We start from the raw sequence: 26,822 nt of genomic DNA, 5'->3' as shown, positions 1-26,822 counted from the left end.
AGATTGCCCAGAGAGGTTGTGGAGTCTCCTTCACTGGAGATATTCAAGAACTGTCTGGACACAGTCTTGTGCAGTGTGCTCTGGGATGATGCAGCTTGAGCAGGGAGGTTGGACCAGATGACCCACTGTGGTTCTTTCTAACCTGACCCATTCTGTGATTCTCTCAATTGGTGCACACTCATAGAATCCAAGCACAAAAGTATTGACAGAAATGGTGAATAGAAAATAAATAAACAGTTTCCCCTATCTGCCATATATTTTTAACAGAAGATATTTTTCCCCAGCTTTAAAGTTTAACAATACTCACAGAAATAAATTAATTGTATGACACACAGGGAGAGATCAATTTTCGTTGAAGAAGAAACAGGAAAGGATTGAGTTTTAAATTTTATACTTCATTAAGGTATTATTTTACTTTAACTCTTTCTCACTTTACCCACTAAAATTAATTTCTTACATACAGTACCTCATCCTTAATATGCTTTATTTGTCATCTATGTGTATTGCTTCATCCTTCTCCTGTTGTCAGTCCACAGTTTTACGCCTCTGCTCTTTTCATAAGCATTTTCTTTCTTTTATTCTTTATTTTATTTTTGCAAGAAAAAGAATAGAAAAGCATCTGGAATTTTCAAAATTGGTCCTTCTCATAGAGCTGAATTGTTTTTGAATTGGTCAGGGGTCAGGCAAAGAGGTTTCTAATGCAGGCTGATAGCATCTTGATTGGAAGAGGACTCCTCAGAGGCTTATTTGAGTCTAATAGAATCAGTATAACAAAAACCTTTGCATGCTGGATACTCAGTTGTCCAGCTTCACAAACTGTGTCTTAGAATGAAGCAAAGTAGGTGATTAAGGAAGAAAAATAGCAAGATTAGTTGTTTTGTTGATTAAAAAAATAGAAAGAGTGCCTGAAAATACTGTTTGAATCCCTGATGAGATTGCTATGGCTTTTTCTTTATAACTCAGACACTAATAAGGACACAGAAGAATGTTATTTTAGAAAACCTCTAGGGAACAGATGTGCAAAAAAATCTAGAAGTTTTTTGGGGTTTTTTTTAACCCAAGAAAATTTATGTCTCACTAACTGCTAATATTGCAATATGCCCAATGCCTGTTCTACCATTGCTGGTGTGGCATTTTAGTCCAAAACTGTTTTTTTAAAAAAGCTGAAGCATCAAGTGAATGATTAAGAGTCTTCCTTTTGAAACTAAGATCACTTGTATCGAGAAAATACATTATTTAACCATTTGTTATTTGTTTTCCGTGCCCTGGAAAGCTGACCTAGATATTTAGAAGATAGCTATCAAGTAATTCCTTAGGACCTTTATTATGACAGATCATATGCTTGTGTTGCTGTCACTCTGAGAACAGTTAGAAGTTTGCATCACAGAATAAATATGAGTATTTCTCAGCATGACAAAAAACCTTTATTATTAAAGATAAAAAGAATAAGTAGCTTGAATAAAAAGGCTGATAAATAGAACAGAAGAATGCAAAGGACACCATGAATATCCCTGAAAAACAATCTCGTCCTGAAATGTGGAAAGAGTCCAACTAAGGGTGAGCACTCATACCAACAAGATAAAAGGCAGCATAACATTGATAAGCCACACATATACATAAATATATGTGTCCTTTAATTGAAATTTCAATAAATCTATTACACTTGAAGCTATGACAGAGTGTCAGGACTGGTAAATTGTAACTTAGACATTGTGAGAGGTCTTGTAGCAGTTTAAAACTTTCAACAGTTAGGAGCAAACTGTCTGACTGTGACGGAAGTGTGAGGCTTTCCAGTTTCCGTATGTGGGATATTGATGGGTTCAACCTCTGTTGTTCATCTTCACTATAGCCAACTTGTGAAATGCTGTGCAAAGTTGAATGCAGATGGAATTACTCAAAGAAAAGCTGTATTCTGGCGGCATTTAGCTATAATTTGTTGTTATGGGATGCCTTCTAAATTGGAAGAAATCAGCTAAATTTTAGTGGGAAAAGTACTATCATATGTTGGCTCAGGGTCCTATATATGTTTTTAGTGACTCTGGAAATCCATATTTGTAAATGATCTGCATTGATGTAATTTGTATCTGAGAAGAGTCTGGGGTCTTCTTACTTCTCACCACTTGCCAAAAAAGCTCCTGTCCCAAACTGAATATTTTACAACTCAGTGGAGGAGAACCTGAGGATTATTCTGAAGTCATACTGAGACTGATTGTGTTTCATTCAGACACATTAATATGATTACCCTCCTCAGAGGAATAAAACACCATGGGGTTTGTCAGTCATCTTAACTGGAATAGATCCTATAGTAATTTATGTTGAAAGGGACCTCTTGAGATTATCTAATTTAACCCACTGTTGAAAGTGGTGATAGCTTCCAAGCTGCTGAGGCCTTTGTCCATTCATGTTTAGAATATCTCCAAGGATGGAGATGCTACCAGCTCTCTGGGCAGCTCTTAATGCCTAACTATGTGGAGTTCTTTCCTATTGTTATGCTCAGTTGGGATTTCCTTTGTTGCAAGTTGTGACTGTTGCCTCTAATGCTTTTTCTTTGTACAAATGTGAGAACAATTGCTTGGGGCTTTTTGTTGTTTTGTTTTTGGTTTTTTTTTGTTGTATAATCCTCCCTTAGCTTGGCCAGCTTTGTAAATAAAATAAGTGACTTCATTTTAGTCCAAAAAACTCCACAAAAATGTACCAAAAAATCCACTTTCCCTTCAAAAAACCCCCAAAATAACCCACAAAAAACCACACAAACAAACAAAAACCCACCAACTTTTATCTACATTTGTAAGATAATATAGCATTTATAATAAGATAATTTAAACTGATAAAAATGTTATTACATTTAATCTGCAGATGTCACAGGTCTTTGTTAGCAACTTTAAAAGATTTGCTAGCACATTAAAAGATCTGCTTTGACTTTACATTAAAAGATTTGCTAGCACATTAAAATATCTGCTTTGACTTTACACAAAACTGAACAGCAACTGGCATGCCTCTATCAATTTTTACTGCCTTCTTCCTGTCTTTTTGGGAAAAGGTGTGATCCTGTGTAGTGCAAGAAGTTAAGCTTCAAAACTCTCCCATTCAAGATAACCTTCTGATTTTTGTCTACCTGTTCCTCAGTATCTCTTGCCTTCACTTCATGGAAGGGGAGAATGAGGCATCAAGTGTTACCATGGAGGACTAATTTGTGACTTTCCCTCTCTTCCTTGCAGTTTTCTTTACTCACATTTACAGTATCTCACTAATTTTTTCCACTTTATGCGTTACACTGTCTTTTTAAACAATGCAACTATTTCTAAGAATATATAAGTCTATTAAAAATGATCCAACCTTGGAACTAAAGTTTATACAGGCAACTATGAACAAAAAGATTTTCCTGAAAACCAGACATTATAACCAGAAGTATAGCAAATCCTACTTGTAATAAAGTACTTTAATTCAGACCCACCCACAGTGTAGTTTTATAGAAAAGCCATTTCATTATTTTTCAATGCTTCAATTCTTTGTTTGTTTACCTGGTTAATTAGAAGATGCTTGTGGTTATAGTTCCCTGAGAGAACAGTATTATGGATTTGTGGAAATGCAGACGTGACATGTTCAGTCAGACTGTGACTGTGTGACATTTACATTTTCCTCATGCAGCACTCATTTTTTATGATTTACGTCTACTCAGGACATACATAGGTAGTAACAGCAGTGATTAAGGAAGCAGCAGTCAAAACTCAGTGCTTTCTGGCTTCTAGTCAAGTATTCTTTGATCCTGACTGACACCTACTGGAAGAAGGAATCTCTGTTCCAGTCCTAGGTGTTGGCATTGCAGTTCTTCTGGTGTGCTGTGTGGTATATTATATATCTTCACATATTAGCATGAGGCTGGGTGGTTCTAGCCATGTCGTGTAGATGCCTATATTGCCAGACCTTGTGATTAACCATAATCCAGCACTGTCTCTTGTTAGCATCCTGCACATACCGCTTTCCTCAATATGATGTTTCATCTGAATTCCATCTGGAAATAATTTTGGCAAGAGCAGTTCCTACTGTACTTCTAAATCCTTATTTGTACAAGTAAAGTCAGCCAGCAGGTACACAGCAACCTGCAGTCACTGGGTAGGTGGAATTTTGCTGACAATGAGTGAGAAGTGAGGGTTTGTATGAGTGGCAGTGGAAATCTCTATTTGGCAAAGTGCTAAATATGTGTTGAGCAATTTGCTGAGGGAGCTCAAGGTCTGGGGAGGTGGAGGGTGTGAGCCAAGAAAATCCTCATCATGGGAACTCCCCATCTTGAGGAGAAAATTTCCCCAAGAATTTCAACATATCCTTGTTCACCACATCCTTTTTTGTTCTTTGGGGATATGTAACAACCAGCAGGATGTCTGCATTTCGTGATACATTTTACTGGGTGTCACATTCTTACAAGGTCTGTTTCTTCAGTCATTTCCTATCTCATAAAGTTCTTGTGGTATCTTCAAGAGTTGCTAAGAAAATTAACATATGGCTGATACGTTAAGTTCTAAGAAGCAAGCTAACTCCATCCCAAGTGAAGCCAGGACAAACTATCTTTTTACCCTTTCAGGTATCAGGCTGTTTCTTCCCATGCATCCTTGCAAGCCTGCAGGTTGCAGGCTTCTCTTTTAAGTCTTATTATTGCACTTTCTTGTTTTGTTTTTTCCTTTCCCCTGTATGTTTCCCAAGGGCCTGGGTGGCAAACTCTGCTTTTATTTTCTATTGCAAACCTGCTAGGTAGTATCTGTAGTTAATTTGGCATCTTACTTTCCACAAGTAAGGAGAACTTTGGAGACTACTCCTTCCAATAAATACCAGGTTCAACTGTAGAAGTAGGAATAAATTTTAAAAAAAAGAAAAATCTTGTAAACAATGCAGCAATGAACGATTTCGTTGTTTACATTTTTCTATGTTTCTATTTATCCACTTTTTATGTTTAAGGACTAGTCTTCTATCCATTAACGTAATAGTCTGTTGTGGTTTGAGTGTGGGAACCAGATACGCTCAGGTACCAAGGCATGTTTGGTCATGGCTATTTATTGAACACATATAATTTATACACGTTCCTTTTCTGGGTTAAGTAAAGGTGACCAGTCCCCTTGAGTCAAGACCAGTGATTTTTGTCTTAATTGGTAATTTTGATGATGTGTCATGATACTGAACCTGTTGATGCCCCTACATTCAATAGAATTTGTTGCCGTGGCCATTGTTATGAACGTTACTGGTATCGGTTGACCCATTTTCACCAATATCTGTCTGAAATAGGCTAAGGCACATAGCACCCCTCAATAACTGAAGAGCTTAGCCCAACTACTCTTAGCCCATGGACACGGACTCAGGGTAACAAGTGGAGTTGGTAACAGGAATTTAACCTTGTAATGCTGTTCTGTGGAATCAGAAGATGGAGAGGAAGTAACTGACACCATCACTTGGGGGCAGTGGTCAGCTTAGTTACCCCCAAGGCTATCCTTGGGAACACGAAGAGGTGTGACCTTTGCAGCTCTGCCCAGCTCGTAACTATGGTCCTACCCTAAGAGTCACTCCCACCGAATTTAATGCTGTCAGCATCCAGGTGGTGCAGCAGGAAAGATGCCCACACAGGAGAGAAGTCAGCACGGATTCTCCACTCAACCTCCTTGCTATGTGGCATGGGGACAGGGAAGTCCAGGAGGACACCGGTGAAGTCATCACAGCAGTCCTACTGATAAGTAGAAGGGAAAAGAACAAAATTAAAGCATTGGTGATCTGTCTCTTCCAACCTGTTCTAGCCATTGTGAATGGGCTTGTTTCTTAGAACAGTTTCTACAAAACCTGAAGAACATGGTCTATGTCAAGTGCTCCAGCCTTTTCTGCTATGTACTTCAGTCTGATGCTTGAAAATAACATATGTATTCATTAATATTTTCATGCAGACTGGAACAGAAAAATAAGTTATTGTACATACAGAGTCTTTATTCAAAAATGTCTCTTTATATCAATGAGTTTGGAGTGCTTCAAGCCGAATCTCTTTCTGAAATCCCCATAATACATTATTCAGATAGATAGATAGATAGATAGATAGATATAATATTTTTTTATAATGAGAGATCCTTTCCCACAAGTGCCAGTCCTGGTGTTAGCAATCTGGTAATAATGACATATTGGGTAGGCATTGGAAGGTGGATATAAAATCTTCCTTAAACACAGCAACAGAAATAAGCCCTGTGATTGCCTTCTCCTGTTGCCCATTAAGCTCCAGTCATGTCACTTCATATGAACAAATACCAAGACATAAAAGATCTTTCCAGAGATAAAATTTTCTATTGAGTCATTGTTTTTTAACAGAATCTAGCAAGTCTTCTGTGTAGAGCTATCTCATACCTAAAAGATGGGTATTTGGCCATATAGTTCTCTCCATTACATTTGAAAGTGTCATTCAGTTTGCAACTGATAAAAGTATAGAATTTTTTTCAGCTTTATTACTTGTTTTAGCTGTGATAAGCAGGCACTGCACCTGTTATCAAGTAGTCTCTTCTCTATACAGTTGTTGACATAGTGTTTTTTTGAATGGTGTCTACTTCTTACATGGTTAAAATTTTATGTTGTATCTGCTTTTCAAAATATTCCCTGTCTGGCATCACTCTTGGGAGTTCCTGAAATTTTCTGCCTCACCAGTTGACAGCTTGCAATGATAAAAGTTCTCAAAAAGATAGGAATATTTTTGTATTGGTGTCCTGCCAATTGCAGTTTTATTAGTTACATTCTGTCTATTCAAATGCATCCTGAAGTTTTATGCGGGGTACTACTTTAATCTCCTAGAAACAGGGAACAAAACAGGCCATGTGTGCCATGGTGGGTACATAATTGCTTCTGCTTGGTAGCACACCTGTAATGAGTGATTGTTATAGAGTACACATTGAATACTTTGGAACCCATGAGAATAAAGAGTTTTAAGAAACTGTAGATACTATTGAACAAAACAAAACAAAATGCTAGTTAAAAAGCAAAAAAAAAGGTTAATTTAAAAAAAATTAATTTCAGCTTTGCTGTTCTGATTGATAATTAGTAAGACTGTCTAAAGAGTTTTCCTTGCCTATAATGAAATAAAATTGCACAGTCAACTATAACACTTTAATTTTATTTTTTTAAGACTGATATAGATGTCTGTCTCACTTTACTCTAAAACCACAAATAAATTTGTCTGGAAAGAAAAATTATATCTAGCCTTCAGGCAACTGAAAAATGAAATAAGTTGTTTGTCTGTTTGACTGAGACATACACACTGGGTTTTCAGCTGCATATGTGCATGACATTAATGTCACAAAAAGATAGGTTTGTTTTTTCCCCACAAATATTGCAGTTCAGTTTTGGCAAGATGTTTCAGGATAGAATTTTCTTTCATAGTTGCTTGCAAAGCTACTGTGGGTTTCTGTCCAAATTTCATAGTAATGAAATTTTGTCCTTGCATAACAAATTCAGGACTGATTCAGACCTAAAGTCTACTGAGACGACTGTTCTTTTTCTGACAGAAGCTGTTAATGTTTCCTTAGAAAAGTCAAACAGGGCAAAAAAGTGATGCTTTTCTTAATAGTTTTCCTTCTCCAAATTGTACACTACCTCCCTAATCAAAATACTCAGCTTTTAGCATTTTATTTTGCAATTTGAACCTCTTGAAAAGAAGAAAGTTTTTGCATTTTTTAAATGTAGCCCTTACTAGACTGGTAGGTAGGAAACATTTAAGTATGAGTTTAATATCTTCTTTTAATAGGAATAATTGAATCTCTGTAATAAGCTATGAACTATTAAAATAGGAATATCAAGATTATTACAATATTATGCGAATAGATTGCTTCATAGGGCTACCTATCAACCATATGAAAATGCTTGTTTGTTCTAGTTGAGAGTGTAAGATGCCAATAAGTAGTACTCTATTTGCATTTTTTATAAAATGGCTAAAGCTATCCATGTAGCAGCTTTCTGTTTGTTGTCTGATCATGCTGAAGCAAACTAAACTGTCAAAATATTTATTCCACCATCTCCACATGATGATGGACTATATTAAGATAATATATTTTCAAGGTGTAAGTTTAGGTGGAGTAAAAGATTAAGTAAGAAACATTAAGAATTAAGTATGCAGCAGTTAGTGTCCTGGAAGACATCTCTTGGGAATGAGTCACTGAATTTTAGGGAAGTATTCTAATTCAGATCAGATCTGAACTTTTTCAGTGAGAGTGATAATTTTGATCAAAAGTTTTGATGCAGTTCCAAATGAAGAAAAAAAAAAACATGAAACAATTTGAATTAGCACAGATTTCAAAGAAACTGAATTACATCAGCTGAAATTCAATCATATAAACCTTTTGATATGTCAGGTACCATGTTCATAATGCAGTAGTTTTCCATTTTTAACATGGACTAGTGTAATACAGTGTTTATGGGAACATAAGGAATTTTGAAAATGTACAAAACCATTCTTATTTTTTTTTTTACCATATGGATTTTCTTATCCACCGAAAATGAAACTGAAATTCAGGATTTATTGTGTTTTGCTTTCCCCTGAGTCAATATGAACATATGTCTAGCATGATGAGTGTTACAAAAAGAAGAGCTATATATATTAAAATAACTTGTTAATATAAGATTATAGTCTTGACTACTGAAATAAAAATTTGTATTATCTGAATCAGTGAAATTTTAAAATACCCAAGCAGAAATTATTCATGTAGGAGTAATCTTATATACTATTTTTAATGTACAGAAAAAGAAGAAATAATTATATGTTCAGGAATTACTGTAAAGATGGCATTCTATCCACTACTGTTCACCACATTCCAAAAAAAGTTCCCATCAACTGTATAATTATTGTCAAAAGATGAAGTGCTATTATGTTGTCAGGCACCATGAGTTACACATTATTGAAATGTCAAATTCAGAATACTGTTAAATGCATGACAGGTTTCTCTAGAAAAATATTGATAAATGTTTATCTTCCTTATGCACTTAAATCTGAAATACAAAAATTAAACCTTTGAAGCAGACTATCACTAAAAGTCTTTCAGGATGTGCTGCAAAAAAAATACATATAGATCTGAAGATGTAGACTAGAAAACGTTTTTATTCTTGATTGAAAAATTAGAACGAATATCATGCATACATGATAGCTATGAAAATGCACGTCTCTGAGCTCTTCATATAATTTTCCCTTGTCAAAGTAAAAGTATGTACAAATTTCTGTTCAGAGAAAATACCACTTCAGAGATAGAAAAGCATACTAAAGTCTGAATATACAACTCCCAAGTTCTGCTCTCTGTGATAAGGAATTAATTGAGTGCCTATAAATCAATGCTGAATGATACTTCAGAACTGAACTTGATCACTCAGATTCTAGACTACTTTTGAGAATTATTTTTTTAAAGTAAGTGAGAGCCTAGGAACATCTATGCTCATTCAGATATTGTAATTTCACCTAAATTTTTTTTTTTTTGCAATTTTTTAAAGCACAGAACTGTTACACTTCGTAGACAACCAGTTGGTGGCTTGGGCTTAAGCATAAAGGTATGGGTAACTCCTCTTTTCTTCTTTTAAATTTCAGTATCACCTCTTCAGTCTTGAGATCTCATGGTTAATATGTCTCTCTTACAGGGTGGTGCTGAGCACAAAGTGCCTGTCGTCATATCAAAAATATTTAAAGACCAAGCAGGTAACTTATGCTATTTACTTATATAGTACTGTAGTTATTAATAGTTTCAGGAATCATTTTTTACTTCAGTACGACAGTTATGTTATAAACAAAATATTTAAAGTTACTTGCAAAAACATAAGTCTGACACAGAAAATCTATTCATGTACTTTAATAATGCAGAGGATAGAAAAAATACAAACCAAGTATTTTTTTTCCCACACAGTGACTCACTGCTATGTGGTATGACTAACTGTGCCTAGGTGCCTGCAGAGAGTGATTTCTAGTGTTTATTATGGTGAAGATAAAACGACATCTAAATCAGTATAGTCTCTCCTGGTTAAGTATTACATTGACATTTATCTAGCAAAAGGAGCCTTTGGGAGACCTTTTCAGACCTGAGACCGAACTTGACACGGTTGAGAACTGGTCTGGAAAACAAAGGGTCTCTTCAGTGAGGAAAAGTAGAACCATTGCATATGGGTGGGAAGTGCCTTGCAACATGAACTAAGGGTCTTAGATGATCAAAAGCAAAGTCATATTCTTTTCTCTGGTGGACATGGACATGGGGATTAGTTTTTTATTTTCTTGAGGAATTCTTTTACATGTTTTAATATATGTTGTCTTTCAAAGCTTCTACGTGTATCCTGTTTTTCCTAGTGTAAATCTACCCATTTCATGTAACCTTTCCTTCAAAAAAACACAGACTGTGATTCTCAGTGTATGTCCTGCTCCTTAAAGGTCTCAAAGCCACTGACATGATCTTTTGAACTCATCAGGTTATTTTCCTGGTTTGCTGGAGTGGAGATTAAGCACATTTGCTTGACTACATGTTTAGACTTGTGCTTTAGTAGGTCGCAGACAGTGCGACCTCTGCATTTTCTTCAGGGGGTCCTTTTTTTACTTGAAGTGAATACCTGTTTTCATCTGATACACAGTGAATATTGAATGGATTGTCTATGCCTGTATCCTACTGGAAACACTGTTTCAAGTTTCCTGTGTACAGTGCTTGCTCTTTTTATAACATTGTTTCTGCAGTGAGAAAGGGAAGGTGTTTTTATGTCAATTGTATTACTGTATACAGAACAGTAATATGTTCCTTAAATACACAGTATAATAAACAATACCAAGAGAATATGCAGGAAAATAATAATAAAATTAATATAAGCATTCAGGTCTAAGGGAAGTAATTCAAGAAATTAATCTCTGACAAGTAAAGCTATCTCCTGCCCTCTTAGGGCATAGTACTTTTAATCAAGGTTAGTAGTGAGTTTGCATATAGAATACTAACATTCAGAGTTTTGTACATTGTGAGTAGTTTTTCTTGATCTGTATTTATTTGTAGAGTAACAAGTGCAGCAACAATTTTATGGGGTCAGCTTTTTACCTCAAATTTGAAAATGTCTCCTCCAAACGTACTTAAGATCTTGTAATCTTTTGTCCGAGGAAACTCCAAAATCAGTAGTGGTTATAACCAGAGGCACTGTTGTATCAGAGCAAGCCCATATGAGATGTTCCTGGCTGGATGAGTGAATGGAATGAAGACATTGTCACACCTGGCGAGGTATGAAGGAAATAGTCTACGTAGTATCAGCTGCTCCTGGTGTGAAAAAGAGACTCTCAGCCTTGCTTTAAGGATGTGTTCAGGCTGGTCCCAGTGTGCTCCTGAGGTCCCTTCTAGCCTGAGTGAGTCTGGAATTCATGTAGTGCTGCAGGTGCTAAAGACCAGAGATCTGAGATAGAAATGCTTTTTGTGATATGTGGCTTACAGCACTCCCTTCTGGTTACTGAATTTCTGTGCAACAGAAAATAGCATCGAGCTTTTTGTTTGCTTGTTTCTTCTAGGAAATGAGTATTTCTGAAAAGTATCAAAAGATTTTCAGAAAAATTTTGGAAGTACTAGACGTTCTTATACTGCAAATCCTTTTTTTTTAGATATATGATCTCACAAATCTCAAACTGGTGCTGTTACTCAGTATAGGAGGAAGACAATAACAAAGGCTATTCACAGCGTTGCTTTTCTAGTATCATACATAACTGGAAATTAATATTAAGTAAGAGAATATGTTAATTTATCTCACAGGTGACATTGGGGCAATATTTCTGGTGTAAGATTCTAGTGTTTTAATGCAACAGAAAGCAATTTGGTAATATTATTTAAGGGAAAAGAAGAAGTGTTTTGCAAATATGTGCATTCTTTCTCCATTTATATAATATAAATATATATTAATACACAGACATTAATACCAAAATACAAATGTATTTACATATAAAAGAATATCTGAAAAAATATTTATGTTTAATAAAATGAGAGGAAATGTTAAACATGATGGAGAGATCAGACTCATACAGATTTATCTCAAGCTAAGTTTTGGACTGAGCATCTGTATATTCAAAATGTGGATAAATCAGCAATGGACTTTTATTACATGAGGTGCTAATAACAGTGAAACTGATTTGCTGGCTTTAACATTGCCTCTTAGTTAAACAGTGAGATTTGTTGCTGATTCAATCAAATATACTGAATTTTAAAAAAACAAAAAAAAGATTTATTGTGCAGTAACATTTGAAAATAAATAATTTACCTGATAAAAAAGCAGTTTCTTATCAGGGATTGTACTGGTTTCTGTACTTGACTAAAATACCTGAACTTATGTAAATAAAATTCTCCTTAATGACTTAAGAACTAAAATGACTGATAATTTGTGATAATTTTCATGAAATTTAATGCCTTTTATATGTAAAATCTGTAAAATCACTGTAAAATCATGTTTCTAACCTTACTTTGTTTGAATATAGTACTATTTTTTAGTTCCAAGGGTAGAAGCATAACAGAATAAAGCAGTTGCTTCTTTTTCAGATCTCTATAATTTTTGTGCTATCTAAATAAAGTAATTAGTTGTCTATATTTGTACTATTTAATTTTTAAAAGCATCAGATAAGTGATTTTTTTGGTACTGACTGAAGTATCAGGTGACAGCATTTGCACTTAATCTTTTTTTCATTTTTGAAATAAGATGAACATTTCAATAGGATTTCATTTCATTATTCCACAGAAGCACTTCTGTAGCAGCAATGCTTATAAATATTCTTATAGTTTTGACCTCTCAGCTGTGATCACTGTGTTTATAAATTTCAAATTAAGTTATTCTAGATCACTCTTCAGTAAGACTTTCCTGAACAAGTTCACTGAAACATACACAGAAACTCAATTCAAGACCATAACTTTACATTTCTGAAATAAAAATTAACTGATCACTCAGTGCAGAAGACTAATGTCCAATGTATTAAAAATCACAGTAAAGAATATCCTGAGTTTTTCCTAAGCACATCCTCCACAACAGTATTAGAGCAAGTTTTGCTAATTCAAATGAATCATCATCAAGTTTGGCCTTTTAAATTTTTTCTATGGATTCTATCTTCCATTCTAACAAAGGTTACATTTTTTTCCCACCTCCAAAGCTTTTGCTGAAGTTAATTGCAGAGGGAAAAAAGTTCTGTGCCAGACAGAATGAGAAAAAGTAAATGCAAACAGTTATAAACTGTATAAAGAGTAAAGTGATACAATTAGCCACAGAGTAATTTTTATCCTATGGGAAATTATTTCACTTCCAAAGACAGGACTTTTTTCCTACCCATATACCAGATCATACAGCGTATTAGCAACATTGCTGATAATCTCCCTGATTATGAAAAGAATTATTGATGTTGAAGCTTCTCAGTAATATTCTATAAGCCTGTTTCAGGCTGGTTTGATTATTTTTTTTTCTTAATGTAATTTAATGCAGGATCGTTTTTCTTGTGTTTTCCTTTTGAAACTGGGTTAAGATGTAGTACCTTGTACTCTCTCACTGTACAACAGTTGGTGATTTACTGTTAGTTTCTAGGTGTGTAATATTTTTATATACATGCTGTAATAGTATTAACAGTTTATTTAGGGCAAAGAGTGCTGTGGACTTACAGTCAAATAAATGTAGGGTCCTATCCTTAGAGATATGTAACGGAATGTCCTGAGTTTGGAAAGGAATCATATCAGTCAGGTTTACTTGTTGTACAGTGGATGCATCAGATAGATTGAAAATACTTCAGAGAATCTTCAGATGCTATATGTGGATAAAGTTTACAAGCTTTCATGTGTTTACATCTTTCTCTTTGTTATTCCCATTTTTGATTACTAAAGATCCTTTATGAGTTTGTGGAATCTAGATGCTGTAGATTGTAAACATGAATGGATTTTGAAATTTAACCTCACCCTATGTACAAGTGATTTACTGTATATAGTATTGGAAATCCTGATTGTTTAAATATCAAACAATAAAGTACTGTTTTGCATTGCAGAATTATCCAGTTAGCAATCACATGTTTTCATCGTGATGCAATTTTTCATTTTGTGAGACCTTCTGCAATAATCTGACTAATGCTGTGAGTTCTGCTCATATATAATATGTGGAGTCAGACAAGCAGCAATGATGAAACAGAGCAGTGGGTTCAGCTCATGATGTGTGATGAAAATAGGTAAATAAAATTAAATAAAACCCGATGGAATAGGGTTAGTTTGCATTGTGCCAGTTTCAAAAAAAAATCCCCCTTAAGAGCCAAAATTCATTAAAATCTTAATTGGAATGCATTTTCCCACTTTCTTTCATAAAAGTCGACTTATAATTCACATTCTGCTGTGTTGAAAAATCTTCTGGTTTATGTTCAGTCCATTTCTGACTGGTTCTGTATACCCTGGCAGGATTGGAATGAACTCCAGACATTCAGCAATTGAAACATTCTTGGCGTAAAACCACGTGCTCTGCAAACACAGGCTGTGTCCAGATATCACATCCTGGCTGCCTGCATTCAGGACCATCTGGAGGACATGGCATCAATTTGATGAGGGCTTTTAACAGTTTCACTTACATGCCAAACAAAGATGGTTTGATGTGAAATTGTATGTGATACCTCCTCCATAGGTATATTTCTGGGGTTTTTTGTTGACTCCAGTTGTCCCCAAGGGTGGTACAACAAGGGTAACCCAGCCTAGTCTGAGCAAGCTGGTGGGCATGATGTGAGATTGCACCAAGCTGCACAGCATGGTTGTATCCACAGCTGATGTTCTTCATCCCTACAGCTGTACTCACCTTAGTTTCATCAGTCTTGGAGATTCATTCTACTGAGCCAGCAAGCTCAATATTAAGGATGAGTTAAGCACAAACAGAGGTATTCAGGTTTATGAGGAAACCAAAATGGATCAAAATTTTTTGTTATGCCTTGTACTAATGAAGGTGAAGACTGAATATGAGGCCGTATTTGAACATAAAGCCTCATTAGAACATAAGGCCTCATTAGAATATAAGATAGTTGAAGCTGGGTGGTATTTCATTTTTGGACATTATTTCCTAATATCACTTAAAAATTTCTTCAATTTTTTTTTTTTTTAGCATTGATCTTATTTTCTATCTATCTTTTATTATCTTTGACAGTGTTATTTTTCTTTATTAGAAAGCTAGTGATATATGAAATTAGCATCTACTCATTGTTCTTTCGCTTGGACCTATGCCTCGATCTCTAAACTTATTTTCAGAAGGCATAGAAGAATATTCTTAACATTTGGTTTTCTTTTTAACTGTTGCCTTCTCAAGACTAGACAGGCCACAAAAGGCAGTACCTCTTAACATCTTAATGAATTGTTAAAGATCAGTCAACAAATAAAAGGAAGGTATTTTGATCTCTGCTTCAGGAAATTTTTTCTATTCAACCTAACAGGAATGAATTTAAGGTCCAATGTTTGTTACTGTATATTTAGTGAGAATAGCAGTCATTGGATACATGGGGAGAAACGTAGGTGGATGAATTCCTCAGCTGAGATTCTAGAACAATTTATAATACTGGGATTCATTTTGAAGGTTAAATGCTTTTAGTGGGTTGATGATGGCTGGATGCCAGGCACTCACTAAAGCCTCTGAAACTGGGCAGGGGAAAGAAAATACAATGAGGGGTTCATGGGTTGAGATAAGGACCGGGAGATATCACTCACCAAATACCATCCCAGGCTAAACAGACTAGAATTCGAGATATGAATTAAATTTATTGCTAACAAAATCAGAGCAGAATAATGAGAAGTAAAATAAAAACACCTTCCCCCCACCCCTCCCTTCTTCCCAGCTCTGACTCCTCTCCCAGCAGTGCAAGGAGACAGGGAATGGGGTTATGGTCAGTTCATCATCTGTTGTTTCTCATACTGCTGAGGGAGAGGGGTCCTTCCCCTGCTCCATTGTGGAGTCCCTCCCACAGGAGATAGTTCTCAATGAATTTCTTCAATGTGATGGGCAGCAGTTCTCCCCAAACTGCTGCAGCATGGGTCCCTCTGCCAAGGTGCAGTCCTTCAAGGACAGGCTGCTCCAGTGTGGGCTCTTCTTGCCATGGACTTCCCATGGGTTCACAGCCTCCTCTAGTCATCCAGCTGGTTTGGCATAGGGCTGCAGTCTGCAGGAGGATCTGGATTTCTGCTCCACTATGGACCTCCATGGGCTGCAGGGGCACAGCTGCTTCACTATGGTCCTCACCATGGGCTGCAGAGGAATCTCAGCTCCAGTGCCTGGAGCATCTCCTCCCCCTCCTGCTGCGCTGACCTTGGTGTCTGCAGAGTTGTTCTCACCCTGCTCTACTCTGGCCACAATTGCAACTGTGCAATAACTTTATTTTTAGTTCTTAAATGTGTTATCACAGAGGTGTTACCACCATTCCTGATTGGCTCAGCCTTGACAGCAGCATGTCCGTCTTTGGAGCAGCCAGGAATTGCCTCTGCCAGACATGGAGGAAGCTTCTGGCAGCTTCTTACAAAGCCACCCCTGCTACCAAAGCTTGGCCATGCAGACACAATACAATGCTGTAGCAAGACACTGATCTAAATATAAAGAATTCTTTGGGTAGAAGGATGCAGGGAGTTAATTTTTAAGTGTTTATTTAACTGACCAGGTATAAACTTAAAATCAAATTTAGTAATTTTTTAAAATATGGCAATGTTTTAATTATTTCACTGAAATGCATTTTTTATGCATTAAAATTATTCATAAGTATTTCCTGGACAGAAGACAATTTGGAATGAAATATTTGGAACTTTCACTTAGAAATTTTGTTTCAGATTTTTTGGGGGATTTTTTAAAGTAATATTTAAGAGCTTGATGAATCCAGAAGTCATTTTTCAGGGTAAACCAAAGCATTCTCATTTTAGGCCACTTTGAAATTTGTTTTTATTCTTTGGTTTGGCTGAAAAACATAAGCAATGAATTAACTTTCCAACTCTAGATTTAGGCAGTTGGTTTTGTACTTTCCCAAAATGAAGTTTTATATATTTATACATATATATGTATGTGTGTCTAAAAATGTGTATATTAAGTTCTTAATAATGAATAATGCTTTTCTGTTAAGTGTACAAAGAAATGGTATTCAAAGAGCATACTAATGATCAAATTCTTCCTCATGCTTGTGAAGAAGATCAACTTTCAATAAAAGATAATTATTTTTGTTTAATAACTTTAACATAAATGCAAAATGTATATGAAAATTGTATTTCAGTTCTATAGGGTTTTATGATGAAAATTCTCATTGGAAGGTGCATTTTGAAGTTTATGAACAAAAAAAAGGTAGGTATAAAACATAAAAAATGTTATTTACAATTTCAGCGGACCTATCATTCTGCAACCGTAAACTAAATAGAGGAAGGTGGTAAAAATACACTGTATCTTTTTACTTGTTATCTGTTCCAAGTAGCAGTTGAGTGAATGAACTGTGACCTTAGGATGCCACTGACATGTACAGTTTCTGTTCTTTCTTCCACTCACCTACCTCTGATTGACAATGTAGTTCCCTTATGAAATGCAGAAATCTAATGAAATAGCACTTAAAATTATCACTTGAATTTTTATCCCTACATTCCAGGTTAAAAAAAAAATGTTAATGACAATTATTCTGTGCAGAGAAATTGGAGAACTAGTATGCTTTCAGATAATGTGTTCAGGAGAGAACTGATGTCCCTGTGCAGGTGCATGGTATTTTGGACTTTGGATTTGGAGCAAGCTTTCACTACAGTGCTTCGGTGCTGAAACTGGAGAAGCAAGCAGCTAGACAGATCATGTCATTCAGCTGTATCAAAGGTTTCCATTGCATTGAAACATGCTAATTAAACTCAGAGTAAAACTCATGCAGATTATTTTGGGGCTGAAGCAGTCAAGAATCATACAGAATATTTGATGGAAGGAGCAAATGAAAAGAACTTCCACTTGGTGATAATGTCACATGGAATTAAATTTGAGAAATTTAATAAGATCCAAACCACCGCACATCCTTTGGCAATTTCAGAAAAATTATATTTTTCATCTCTTCACTATTCTTATCTTTCCCTTACTGATTTCTGAACTAAAGACTTTTTAGGCTATTTTAGGAACTACATCTTTTCTTTATAAGCTCAATTTAAGCTTGTATTTCTGCTGCTTTGGGCATCCCCTCTGAGTCTTCAAGTTTGTTTTTCAGGTATCACCATCACCTCTACATCATTTAAAACTTTGTCATAATATAATAGAAATTAATGGAAACTGAGTTGCACATTTAGGAAAAAACTATTGAAGATGCCAGATTATAATTTATTTCCTTATATAATGTTACCTAATAATAACTTGTTTTATTCAGCTCAGAAAATCTTTTACATGTGATTTTAAGCATATGTCTATTAGTGCAAACCTTATACTTTAGAATATTGCAACTGTGTGATGAGATTCATCTTCCTTTACCTTGTACTACATTCCTTTGTCAATTTATTAACAGTTTAGTACTTAATTAATTTTAAGATGCACACAAATATTTTTACCTGGAAAATACTATAATAATTCATAAAATCTTAGAACTTTTAAGGAAAAGACCTCTAAGATCATCAAGCCCAACTGTTCAACTCTGGAAATATTATCAAGTTTAGATTGATTATACTCATAGAGCTTCTAAAACTGCTTTCTAAAATTTCTAGAAATACTACATTTTTGCAATTTTAAATAGCTTTTCACTGACTTTTAAATGAGTCCCAGCTGTGCTTGACTAGTAAAACTTATTTTATGAACAAAATATAACTTATTCATAGTTATAACCCATTCATAGTTATAACTATTGCTTTTCTTAATTATTGCTACATACTTCTGAATTCTGTTCATGTAAAATATGTGAATATTTTTGGTTTTGTTTTCAGACTCAAGAACTGTGGTTAGGTAAATATCCCAAGTAATAAATGGCAATAGTAATATAACACTTTCAAATTTTCTGAAAATACATCTTAAAAAACTTTGCCTTGCTTTTATTATAGTCACATCTTAGTGGTCATGACTTTTCTTAAAAAGGTAAAATTTTAAAGTAATTACTTTAAGTAAATTATTTTAAAGTAATTACTTTAAAATTAAAGTAATTAATGCTCCAATTTTGTTTCTTTACTTTGATAATTGATGGTTTTCTATAAAGGCAAAGTCAAGTGATCAAGAACTGAATGTAAAATGGCAAGCATTTTTCTCTAGAATTTATCATGATAACTCTTCCCGTGCACTCTCTCTGCTGCAACATCAGCAAGTTTGGAAACACTTACAAGAATCACATTGCCATTAGGTTTGGTTTAAGAATCTTCCATCAAGACACACAAATACCTGGAATTCTGAATTTTTCTCCTTTTGTTTCCTAAAGTAGGTCTGAAATCAATTTAATCACAGTGTATGCTGGTACTTTTTACACATCAGGTTACAGACTAGAAATGTAACTCATGATAAAAACTTGTTTGCAATCAGAAAACCATTGGAAAGCCCTTAAATAATTTTTGCTTTGGTTACTGCTAAGAGTTGGGTGGGTAGAATTAGAACCAAACTATAATACTTTTTTCAGCTGACCTCCAAAGCACATTTAATTAAAGAGAATGTCATGCCAAAGACTACTCCAGATTCTAGTCTTCTCAGTTTGGGTATATAAGCAACCATTGTCCCTACCTCAGAAAAAACTTATCAAATTTTGGCTGTAACATAGGTTAGGCAATAGTACCAAACTGTTATTTTGAAATTAGCCTCAGAAAACAGTTGTAATAGCATCTGCCTTTTAAAAATTATGGCACAGACTAAACAGATTTTGGTTTTAAGGTTAAGGTCCCTTAATGCCCATTGGTATGCTCTTTGGATTCCTAACTGCCCTTATACATCTTACTCATTTTACTTTTTGGTATTCATAAAATATAACACAATTTTTATTTGTTTTTAATAAAGGTAAGTTTGTCCCATTAATAGTTTGCAGTGAAAAGTACTAGAAATTTGCTGTTACAGTAATTTTCTTTTCAGATTGTATTCAATTCTAGGCATTGACAGAAAAATGCTTTTATCAGTAGAAGCTTCTAGTGAACAGTATGTTTTGAAAACCTGTCTTTTTTGCTGAGGTCATCTAAAAGGAGAAGGTGAAAGAACAAAGCCAGTATCAAACACCTATCCTCATACCATATTCTGCTCTGTAATATTTTCCTGTTGAAAAACATGTCCTGCTATGTCCAGTCTTTGCCCACCCCTGTGTCCAGTACCTTTCTCTCTCACTCATTCTGTTTCTCAGATTGCATTGATTCTTACAACATGTTGAGCTTCAGTGCTTCAGGCTTGTCTGTGCTTAGATCTAGAAGTGACTTCTTCATGGGTAGATACAGGATTTTTAGGATCATGATGTTCTCTTAGTGCTTGCTCCACAGGCACTGAGGAAAAGTGGAGAGGGGACTCAGTTTGCCATCTGTCACTTGATTCAGTGTGGGAAACATGGCACATGAGAATAATGAAACAGGTGTTTGATTAAACACATTGTATTATTGAGTGATTTACAGCTTTTCCTTACATGATAAGTGAGACACAAATAAAGAGGAGAAAGGAAACTAAGGTAAGGAAGCTTTACGGTGAAAAATAGAAATGTGGAAAGTTTCGGTTGTTTTTTTTTTTAAACAAAGAAATTAAATTTAAACAAGTCCTATTAAGAGTATGTTCGGTGTTAAAAACTTCCCTAACAAGGTAGTTTTCAATAATTGAGTTAGTATAGTTGTGTTTTAAATCACAGATTAAAGGTCTTGCTTGAAGCAGGTGTATCTTTACAGTCATGAGTGTAGTTATGTCCAGTTCACGGAAGAGGAGGGAAAAATACATCTGGATATGTTAGTCTTTTGCATCCTTAATACTAATTTTTCCAGTCTTTTTCTTTCATCTAGTTTTTTAACTATTCCTTTAGATTTTCTTTATGCAATTAAATACTTTTGCATATATTTAATGTTAAGCTTGTGAGTTGAAAGGCCCATGAAGTCAGTGCAGCTCATTGTGTGCTTTAAGCAGCACTTCTTGTCATAAGACATAGTACCTTGTATGTTTCTCATGTGATTCAGGAATTCAAAAAAAATTTAATGAAAATATGTGTTGTAAGCAATCTTGAAAAATATAGACATCAGGTTATCTACAGACTCAAATCTGCATAGAGATGTGCATCAATTACCTAGTTGTAAATAAGAATTTCCCAAGACTCTGTTCAGTAAATTTACCATTTCACTACCTAGCAAATTTTGGAAAAGTTGATACAGCCCTAGTGGATAGAAAAGTAAGCAGAGCAAAGCTAGAATTACTGATTCTTTCCCCTTCTCACTGAGTGCAAAAGAATTTTTAATAGTTCATGGCTCTGTCCAAGGTTTTTTTTTTTTGTAAAGATTAGAATGATGGATCATGTACATTTGGGAAAGTTTTTCAAATCTAATATTCTCAAAAATTAGATATCCATTTTTTTAATGATTATTTTCTTACCATTATTTCATCATAAGCCCTTTTAGGTTTCCCTCCTGCTTTCTTCCATTTAGTATTACTTTTGAATTTAATCAATGTACAGCATTTAATCAGCATTAAACCTTTTTAGAGATAATTAAGATGAAGAGTAAAGGTGATGTAGCACTATTTATTGTAACATGCCTCATTTTCTTTTACAGCCTGGTATGTCTCTGCTTATCAGTACTTTGTGCTTATTTTCTTTTTAGTCTTTTTTCTGTACACGTTCAATTCAGTTCTACTAAAATATTATTTCAAATAAAACTTCAAGAGGTAAATTGGATTCTGCAAAAGTTGTGTTTATTGTTTCGGTGAATAAGGTTATATGCTCCCTGGTAGCCCAAAGCTCTTTTTCAAGTATTTTGGTTTTAGTATTGCTGCATTTTTCACATAGTACCTGATAACTTAGAGCAGCCTTTCATAAGCACCTTTGTACATGAGGATGTTACCAGGGGGAGAAAGAGTTTCACATAGCCCGGAAGATTTTACTTAATATTTTTGTCATGTAGAGAGAATGTGACTTCATGAAAATATCAATAGATGTCTTGTCTTCAGGTTTAAAATATGCCTTGGAGAAACAGGACTGACTTTTTGTATCCAAAGAGTTTTTCCAGTCACTTTATTTCTAATATACTTGTAAACTATATTGTAAATTATGCATTGTAGTGACACACCCCCTACAATTTGATTTTTGGAAAATGTATTTTTTATTAGTCATCATTGATTTTAAATTCTAGACCGTTGGCTAAACCCAAAGTGTTTCATCACAGGCATGCAAGCATACCCATGATGGCATCAGCTGGTATCCAGATTATTGGTTTAGTATGCAGCATAATGCACTTCTAGAGAAAATTCTCTGATTGTCCCAAAAGCTCTGCTTGTTTCAGTTTGTAGAGTGTTTGGTATTGACCAAATAATGCTCCTTCTCTCATTTACTTATGTGGACAGACTTGATTGCTTTTTGAGACCCTGCAAGCAGGATGTAATTGCTCTGTGCTCTTAAACTGTAAAATTTATTGGCTAATGCACATGATGCGGCTGGGGATATTGCAGTATTCATCACCCCTGTGGAATGAGCAATGGGTCTTTGCTTGACCTGGCAGTCAACAGTCCCATGGGAAAGGTTCAGCTTCCACTGCTCCCTGGAAGGGAATTTTCTTCTGTGCTGCCAAGTTACAATCCTCCATTTACCCAGTTTTCTTCCTTGAGGTTTTATACCTTTTCATATCCCTGCTTTTCCTTCAAGCCTTGTGCTGTTAAATAGTGCTGTTTCAAGAATTTTACCTGTGTCTAGAATTTAGTCTTGCCTTTTTTGCATGAATACTAGTCTATATATTTTATTATAACATTTGTTACAACTGAGCAGTTTTCTCAGAAGACTTAGTGTTGCACAACTGTGCTGTTGTGTCATTATGCAGTGGATCACAGATAGATGAGGATCCAGGAGAGTGGTAGTACATTCCTACCTGCCCACAAATCTTCATCATGCACTCTTCCATCAGGATCTCCACTTTCACACAAACATTTTCTGGTTCATTATGCTTTGCTTTCTTGCCCTACATTTTTCTGTTTTCACCTCTTACAGAAAATTGTTCACATTTTTCACTATTAGTGTATGTATTACTGACATCTCAAATAGAAGTTTAGTATTGAGATGCCCAAGCTAATGTTAAGCACCTCTAGCAATATATGTACAGGCTACTTCAGATTACTTTGTGATGGTTTTGAACTGCTTTAATTCAGTTAAATTTCTGTACATAGATGTCTTTTCTAAACCAGCTATTACAAATTTCATGCATATTTTTAAATACAAAGTAGGATGAGAAGTGGAGTAAAGACCTTCAGTGCAACTGAAGTAGCATGATGTTTAAAATAAATAGTGAAATATTTCTTTAGTATTGAATAACGATCTATTATTTTTTATCCGCCAAGAGAGTGATGAAAAAATTATTTTTAAAAAAGTGCTGTTTTGTAACAAAGGTACATTTGCAGTAGCAACACCTGAATTGCAGAAATCCTGAATTCTCTATGCAGTTTTTCTTTCTTTTTTACTTCTATTTCCATTTCTCATAATACTGTCTCTGTTAACATTGATTGCATTCTTCTAAGCCTCAAGCTGTGACCTTAAAGATCATGTATAAGACTAATAAGCCTTCTTTAATACTATCAGTCTTTGCAGGATAATAACCTTACTTTTAATTAAGTGATACATTTCATGAGGTAAACATCCTCAAATTCCAACCAAAAAAAAAGTTTAAAATTTGAAAGTTAGAGAATAGACCTCAAAAATGTCGTTGTTTGTATCTATCGAGAATTATCTGGAATCTCATAACGTTATTCCCATTAACTCTGTAAGGCAGGAAACATGCAAATTGCAGATTGGAATAATGTTATTCTTAGGGACAAAACTAACTCAAACTTCTTGTTAAAGAATGGTATTAAATTCCAGTCACAACCTCTTTGATTACAGCAGTCCCTGTAAATTTGTTCAGGGGGAAAGGAATTGCTAAAGAGTTTCAGAAACTCCTTTTTCCCTTTTGTGGAAGAATAATGAAAAGTGTGAATCACATTTTCCACATAATTTAATTAAATCCTTCATTAGTGAGAATTGACATTTGTAATCCATACTAAACAAGTTCTTTATGCAAGGAAAGTAGCTCTCTTAATTTGTTCAAAATTGCTGGGAATCTATTATCTTTGTTAGATGAATACTGATTGCTGTGCCTTGTATTTTCACAACCAAATCAGTTTCAACTGAAGATTACAAACAGTGTGTTAAACCAATTGCTGGAAGAAAATATAGCATTTTTTTCAGTACTACTATCAATTAAAATCTACTCCTTCTGTAATCCCACAGCTGAACAGACAGGAATGTTATTTATAGGAGATGCAATAATACAGGTCAGTAAACATTTGCTTTTTTCAGCAGACATTTGTTTCATAGTTGCTTTTATTTCAGTAACTAACTTCACATTACAAATAATTTTCTCCCTATCATATCTGTTTTTAGGTTAATGGTATAAATGTAGAAAGTGCTACCCATGAAGAAGTGGTAAGTCATTCCACTTTGATTTTTTATTGGTGTACAGAATATTTTTTGTCCAAACTGTTCTGTCTCTAGCCTTGTTTCAAATGAATTTGCTCTTTTTTCCTATAAAGACAGTGCTATCATCAGGTTTGTCATATATTTGATTATTAAAATTTTTCCAGTTATTTAATTCCATTTTGAAATACAATTTACTACAGTGTTTGATCTAACCTGAAATAATTTATTGAATAGTGGTCAGGTTTTACTGATTTGTTTCATTTATCAGATTGACTGTATGAGGACAAAGCCAGTTCACATTCACTCAATTTGCAGTGCTTTTCCGGTGTGCAGTGCAAGGCCATATAGATAAAACATTGTTACCCCCTGTTGCCTGTTTATTAGCAGTTATCAGTTGATTCACTGACAACTGTATCTCAGAATAGCATCTGTAGCAACCATAAATGACATAGGCTTTGACAGTCTTATCAACAAGGCAGAAATTACATGGGCAAAGGAACTAAACTTGCATTTATTACTTGAAGGTGATCTCTCTAGGTCAAGATAAAGTGCAACTGCATGATCTTGCAGTCCTTTTCTTGGTGCTGGGTAATACCATCAAGCTGAATCTCTTACAATCTCAGTAAAGCATGGTCAGATCTATTGTGTATTGGTGAACTGCTCTCCTGCTGCTTGTATTGTTGCACACAAAACCCCCTAAACTTCCTGAAAGTTACTCCTCACAAAATGGTAAGTTACTTCCCTTGAGGATTGTTTGTAAAAACCAAGTGCTCCAGAACTGCCAATGTAACACAACAGAGGTGAGGAATGAGAGAGAAATGCATCCTTGCCCTGTACATGGGAATTCAGTAGATGCACTAAGCAAAATTTCCTGGAACAACAGTAAGTCATATGGCTGAAAGAAGCTCCAGAAGGAGAAGAGATCACAATGCACCTGGAGATAAATCTGCAAAGAGACTTTGCTACTAGCACAGCCTGTTACTATGATCAGAATAGGGTTAGAAAAATGTGTCAGGTAGTAAAGGAAGGAGCTGGTTCTGTGAGATGAGGTGGGCTGTTGCCAAAGCTCCTGAGAGAATTCAAGATTTATTATTTCTTATTTTATCAAAATTATGTCTTTGCTTTTTTTTCAAATAATGGTTGATATAAAGTCCTCTTTATTTGAATATGGTGGGTTTGCAGTTTGGAAGAAATGCTTTAAAAAAGGAGGTTTGGGCACCAGAAACACCACTGATGGAGGTATATAACATATTAAGCTTGTTACAACACATTAAGCTAGTAATATAGTAATACAGTGATTATGGGTGGATGTCCAGAAAGCAGGATGTTAAGGATGGTGAACTCATCTAACTTTTAGAAAATCATACTTACATCTTCGCTCTCTGTAAAGGATGCCCTGTATTCTAAATGTCACTCAGGTTAGATGAAAGGTGCTCCAGCACTCCTGTTCAAAAAACACTCATCAATGAGGCTTGGGTATTCTTAATTCACTCTGGGTTCAAGTTTACACAACCTTGTTAACACAATGCAAAGTACTTAATGGGAGCCTGTCAAAGGTTATTGAGTAATTCTTTTGGCTTGTTCTGTATGCATCTGGCACCATGGTCTCTTACATATTCAGTCATCTACTTCAAAGTGGGACTTCTGAAACATCATCCATCAATACAGTTTGAAGGCATTTCTTGCTGCTTGCATTCTGGGTGCAGGAGGCCTCTTTTGCAAACAGCTAACTTAAGGTTATGAATTGTACTGTGTGATACAAGGGACTGTGTACTGGGTCTAGGCTGAGACTACATTAATTTTCTTTGTGGCAACCAGTATGCTGTTGTATTTTTGTTTGTGACTAAAACAACATTAGTAACACGCCAGTGTGTCTGTTATTGCTGAGCAGTGCTTGTAGGCCATCAAGGCTTTCTCTTTTCCTCACTTTTTCCTCCTCTCAATGAGTAGGCTGAGAATGGGCCAGAAGTTGGAAGGGGATACAGCCAGGAAAGCTGACCTGAGCTGACCAAAGGGATGTTCCATACCATATAACATCATACTCAGCAGTAAAAATTGTGGGACGTGTTTTCTGGAGTAAGCAGCCATTGCTCAGAGGAGGGATGGGTATCAGGAGGTCGTGACTGATTTCCTTTGCATCACTTGTTTTGTTTTTTACCTCTGTCATTACTTAAGTTACTAAACTGTCTTTATCGTGAAACTGTCGTTCTTATGAAGGTTTTCTTGCTTTGTTCTTCCTATTCTCTCCCATCCTGCCAGTGGGGGGAATGGG

General features: G+C 35.1%; 1 protein-coding gene across 1 annotated transcript in view; it reads left to right on the top strand.

The window, feature by feature from the left end:
• The window catches only part of SNTG2 (syntrophin gamma 2), a 193,383-nt gene that overhangs the window by 63,977 nt on the left and 102,584 nt on the right, over window positions 1–26,822 (top strand). The window contains exons 5-8 of the mRNA XM_042032748.1: window positions 9,487–9,543; window positions 9,631–9,688; window positions 24,362–24,405; window positions 24,515–24,556. Coding sequence (XP_041888682.1) covers window positions 9,487–9,543; window positions 9,631–9,688; window positions 24,362–24,405; window positions 24,515–24,556 — 201 coding nt within the window. The remainder of the gene's footprint in view (window positions 1–9,486; window positions 9,544–9,630; window positions 9,689–24,361; window positions 24,406–24,514; window positions 24,557–26,822) is intronic.

The sequence above is a fragment of the Corvus kubaryi genome, unplaced genomic scaffold (genome assembly GCF_017639235.1).
Source record: "Corvus kubaryi isolate FWS band 111438036 unplaced genomic scaffold, C.kubaryi_AGA036_p1.0 37354, whole genome shotgun sequence".
Taxonomy (NCBI): Eukaryota; Metazoa; Chordata; class Aves; order Passeriformes; family Corvidae; genus Corvus; species Corvus kubaryi.
The sequence above is the reverse complement of the archived record's forward strand: the minus strand, read 5'-3'. Positions and strand labels throughout refer to the sequence as shown.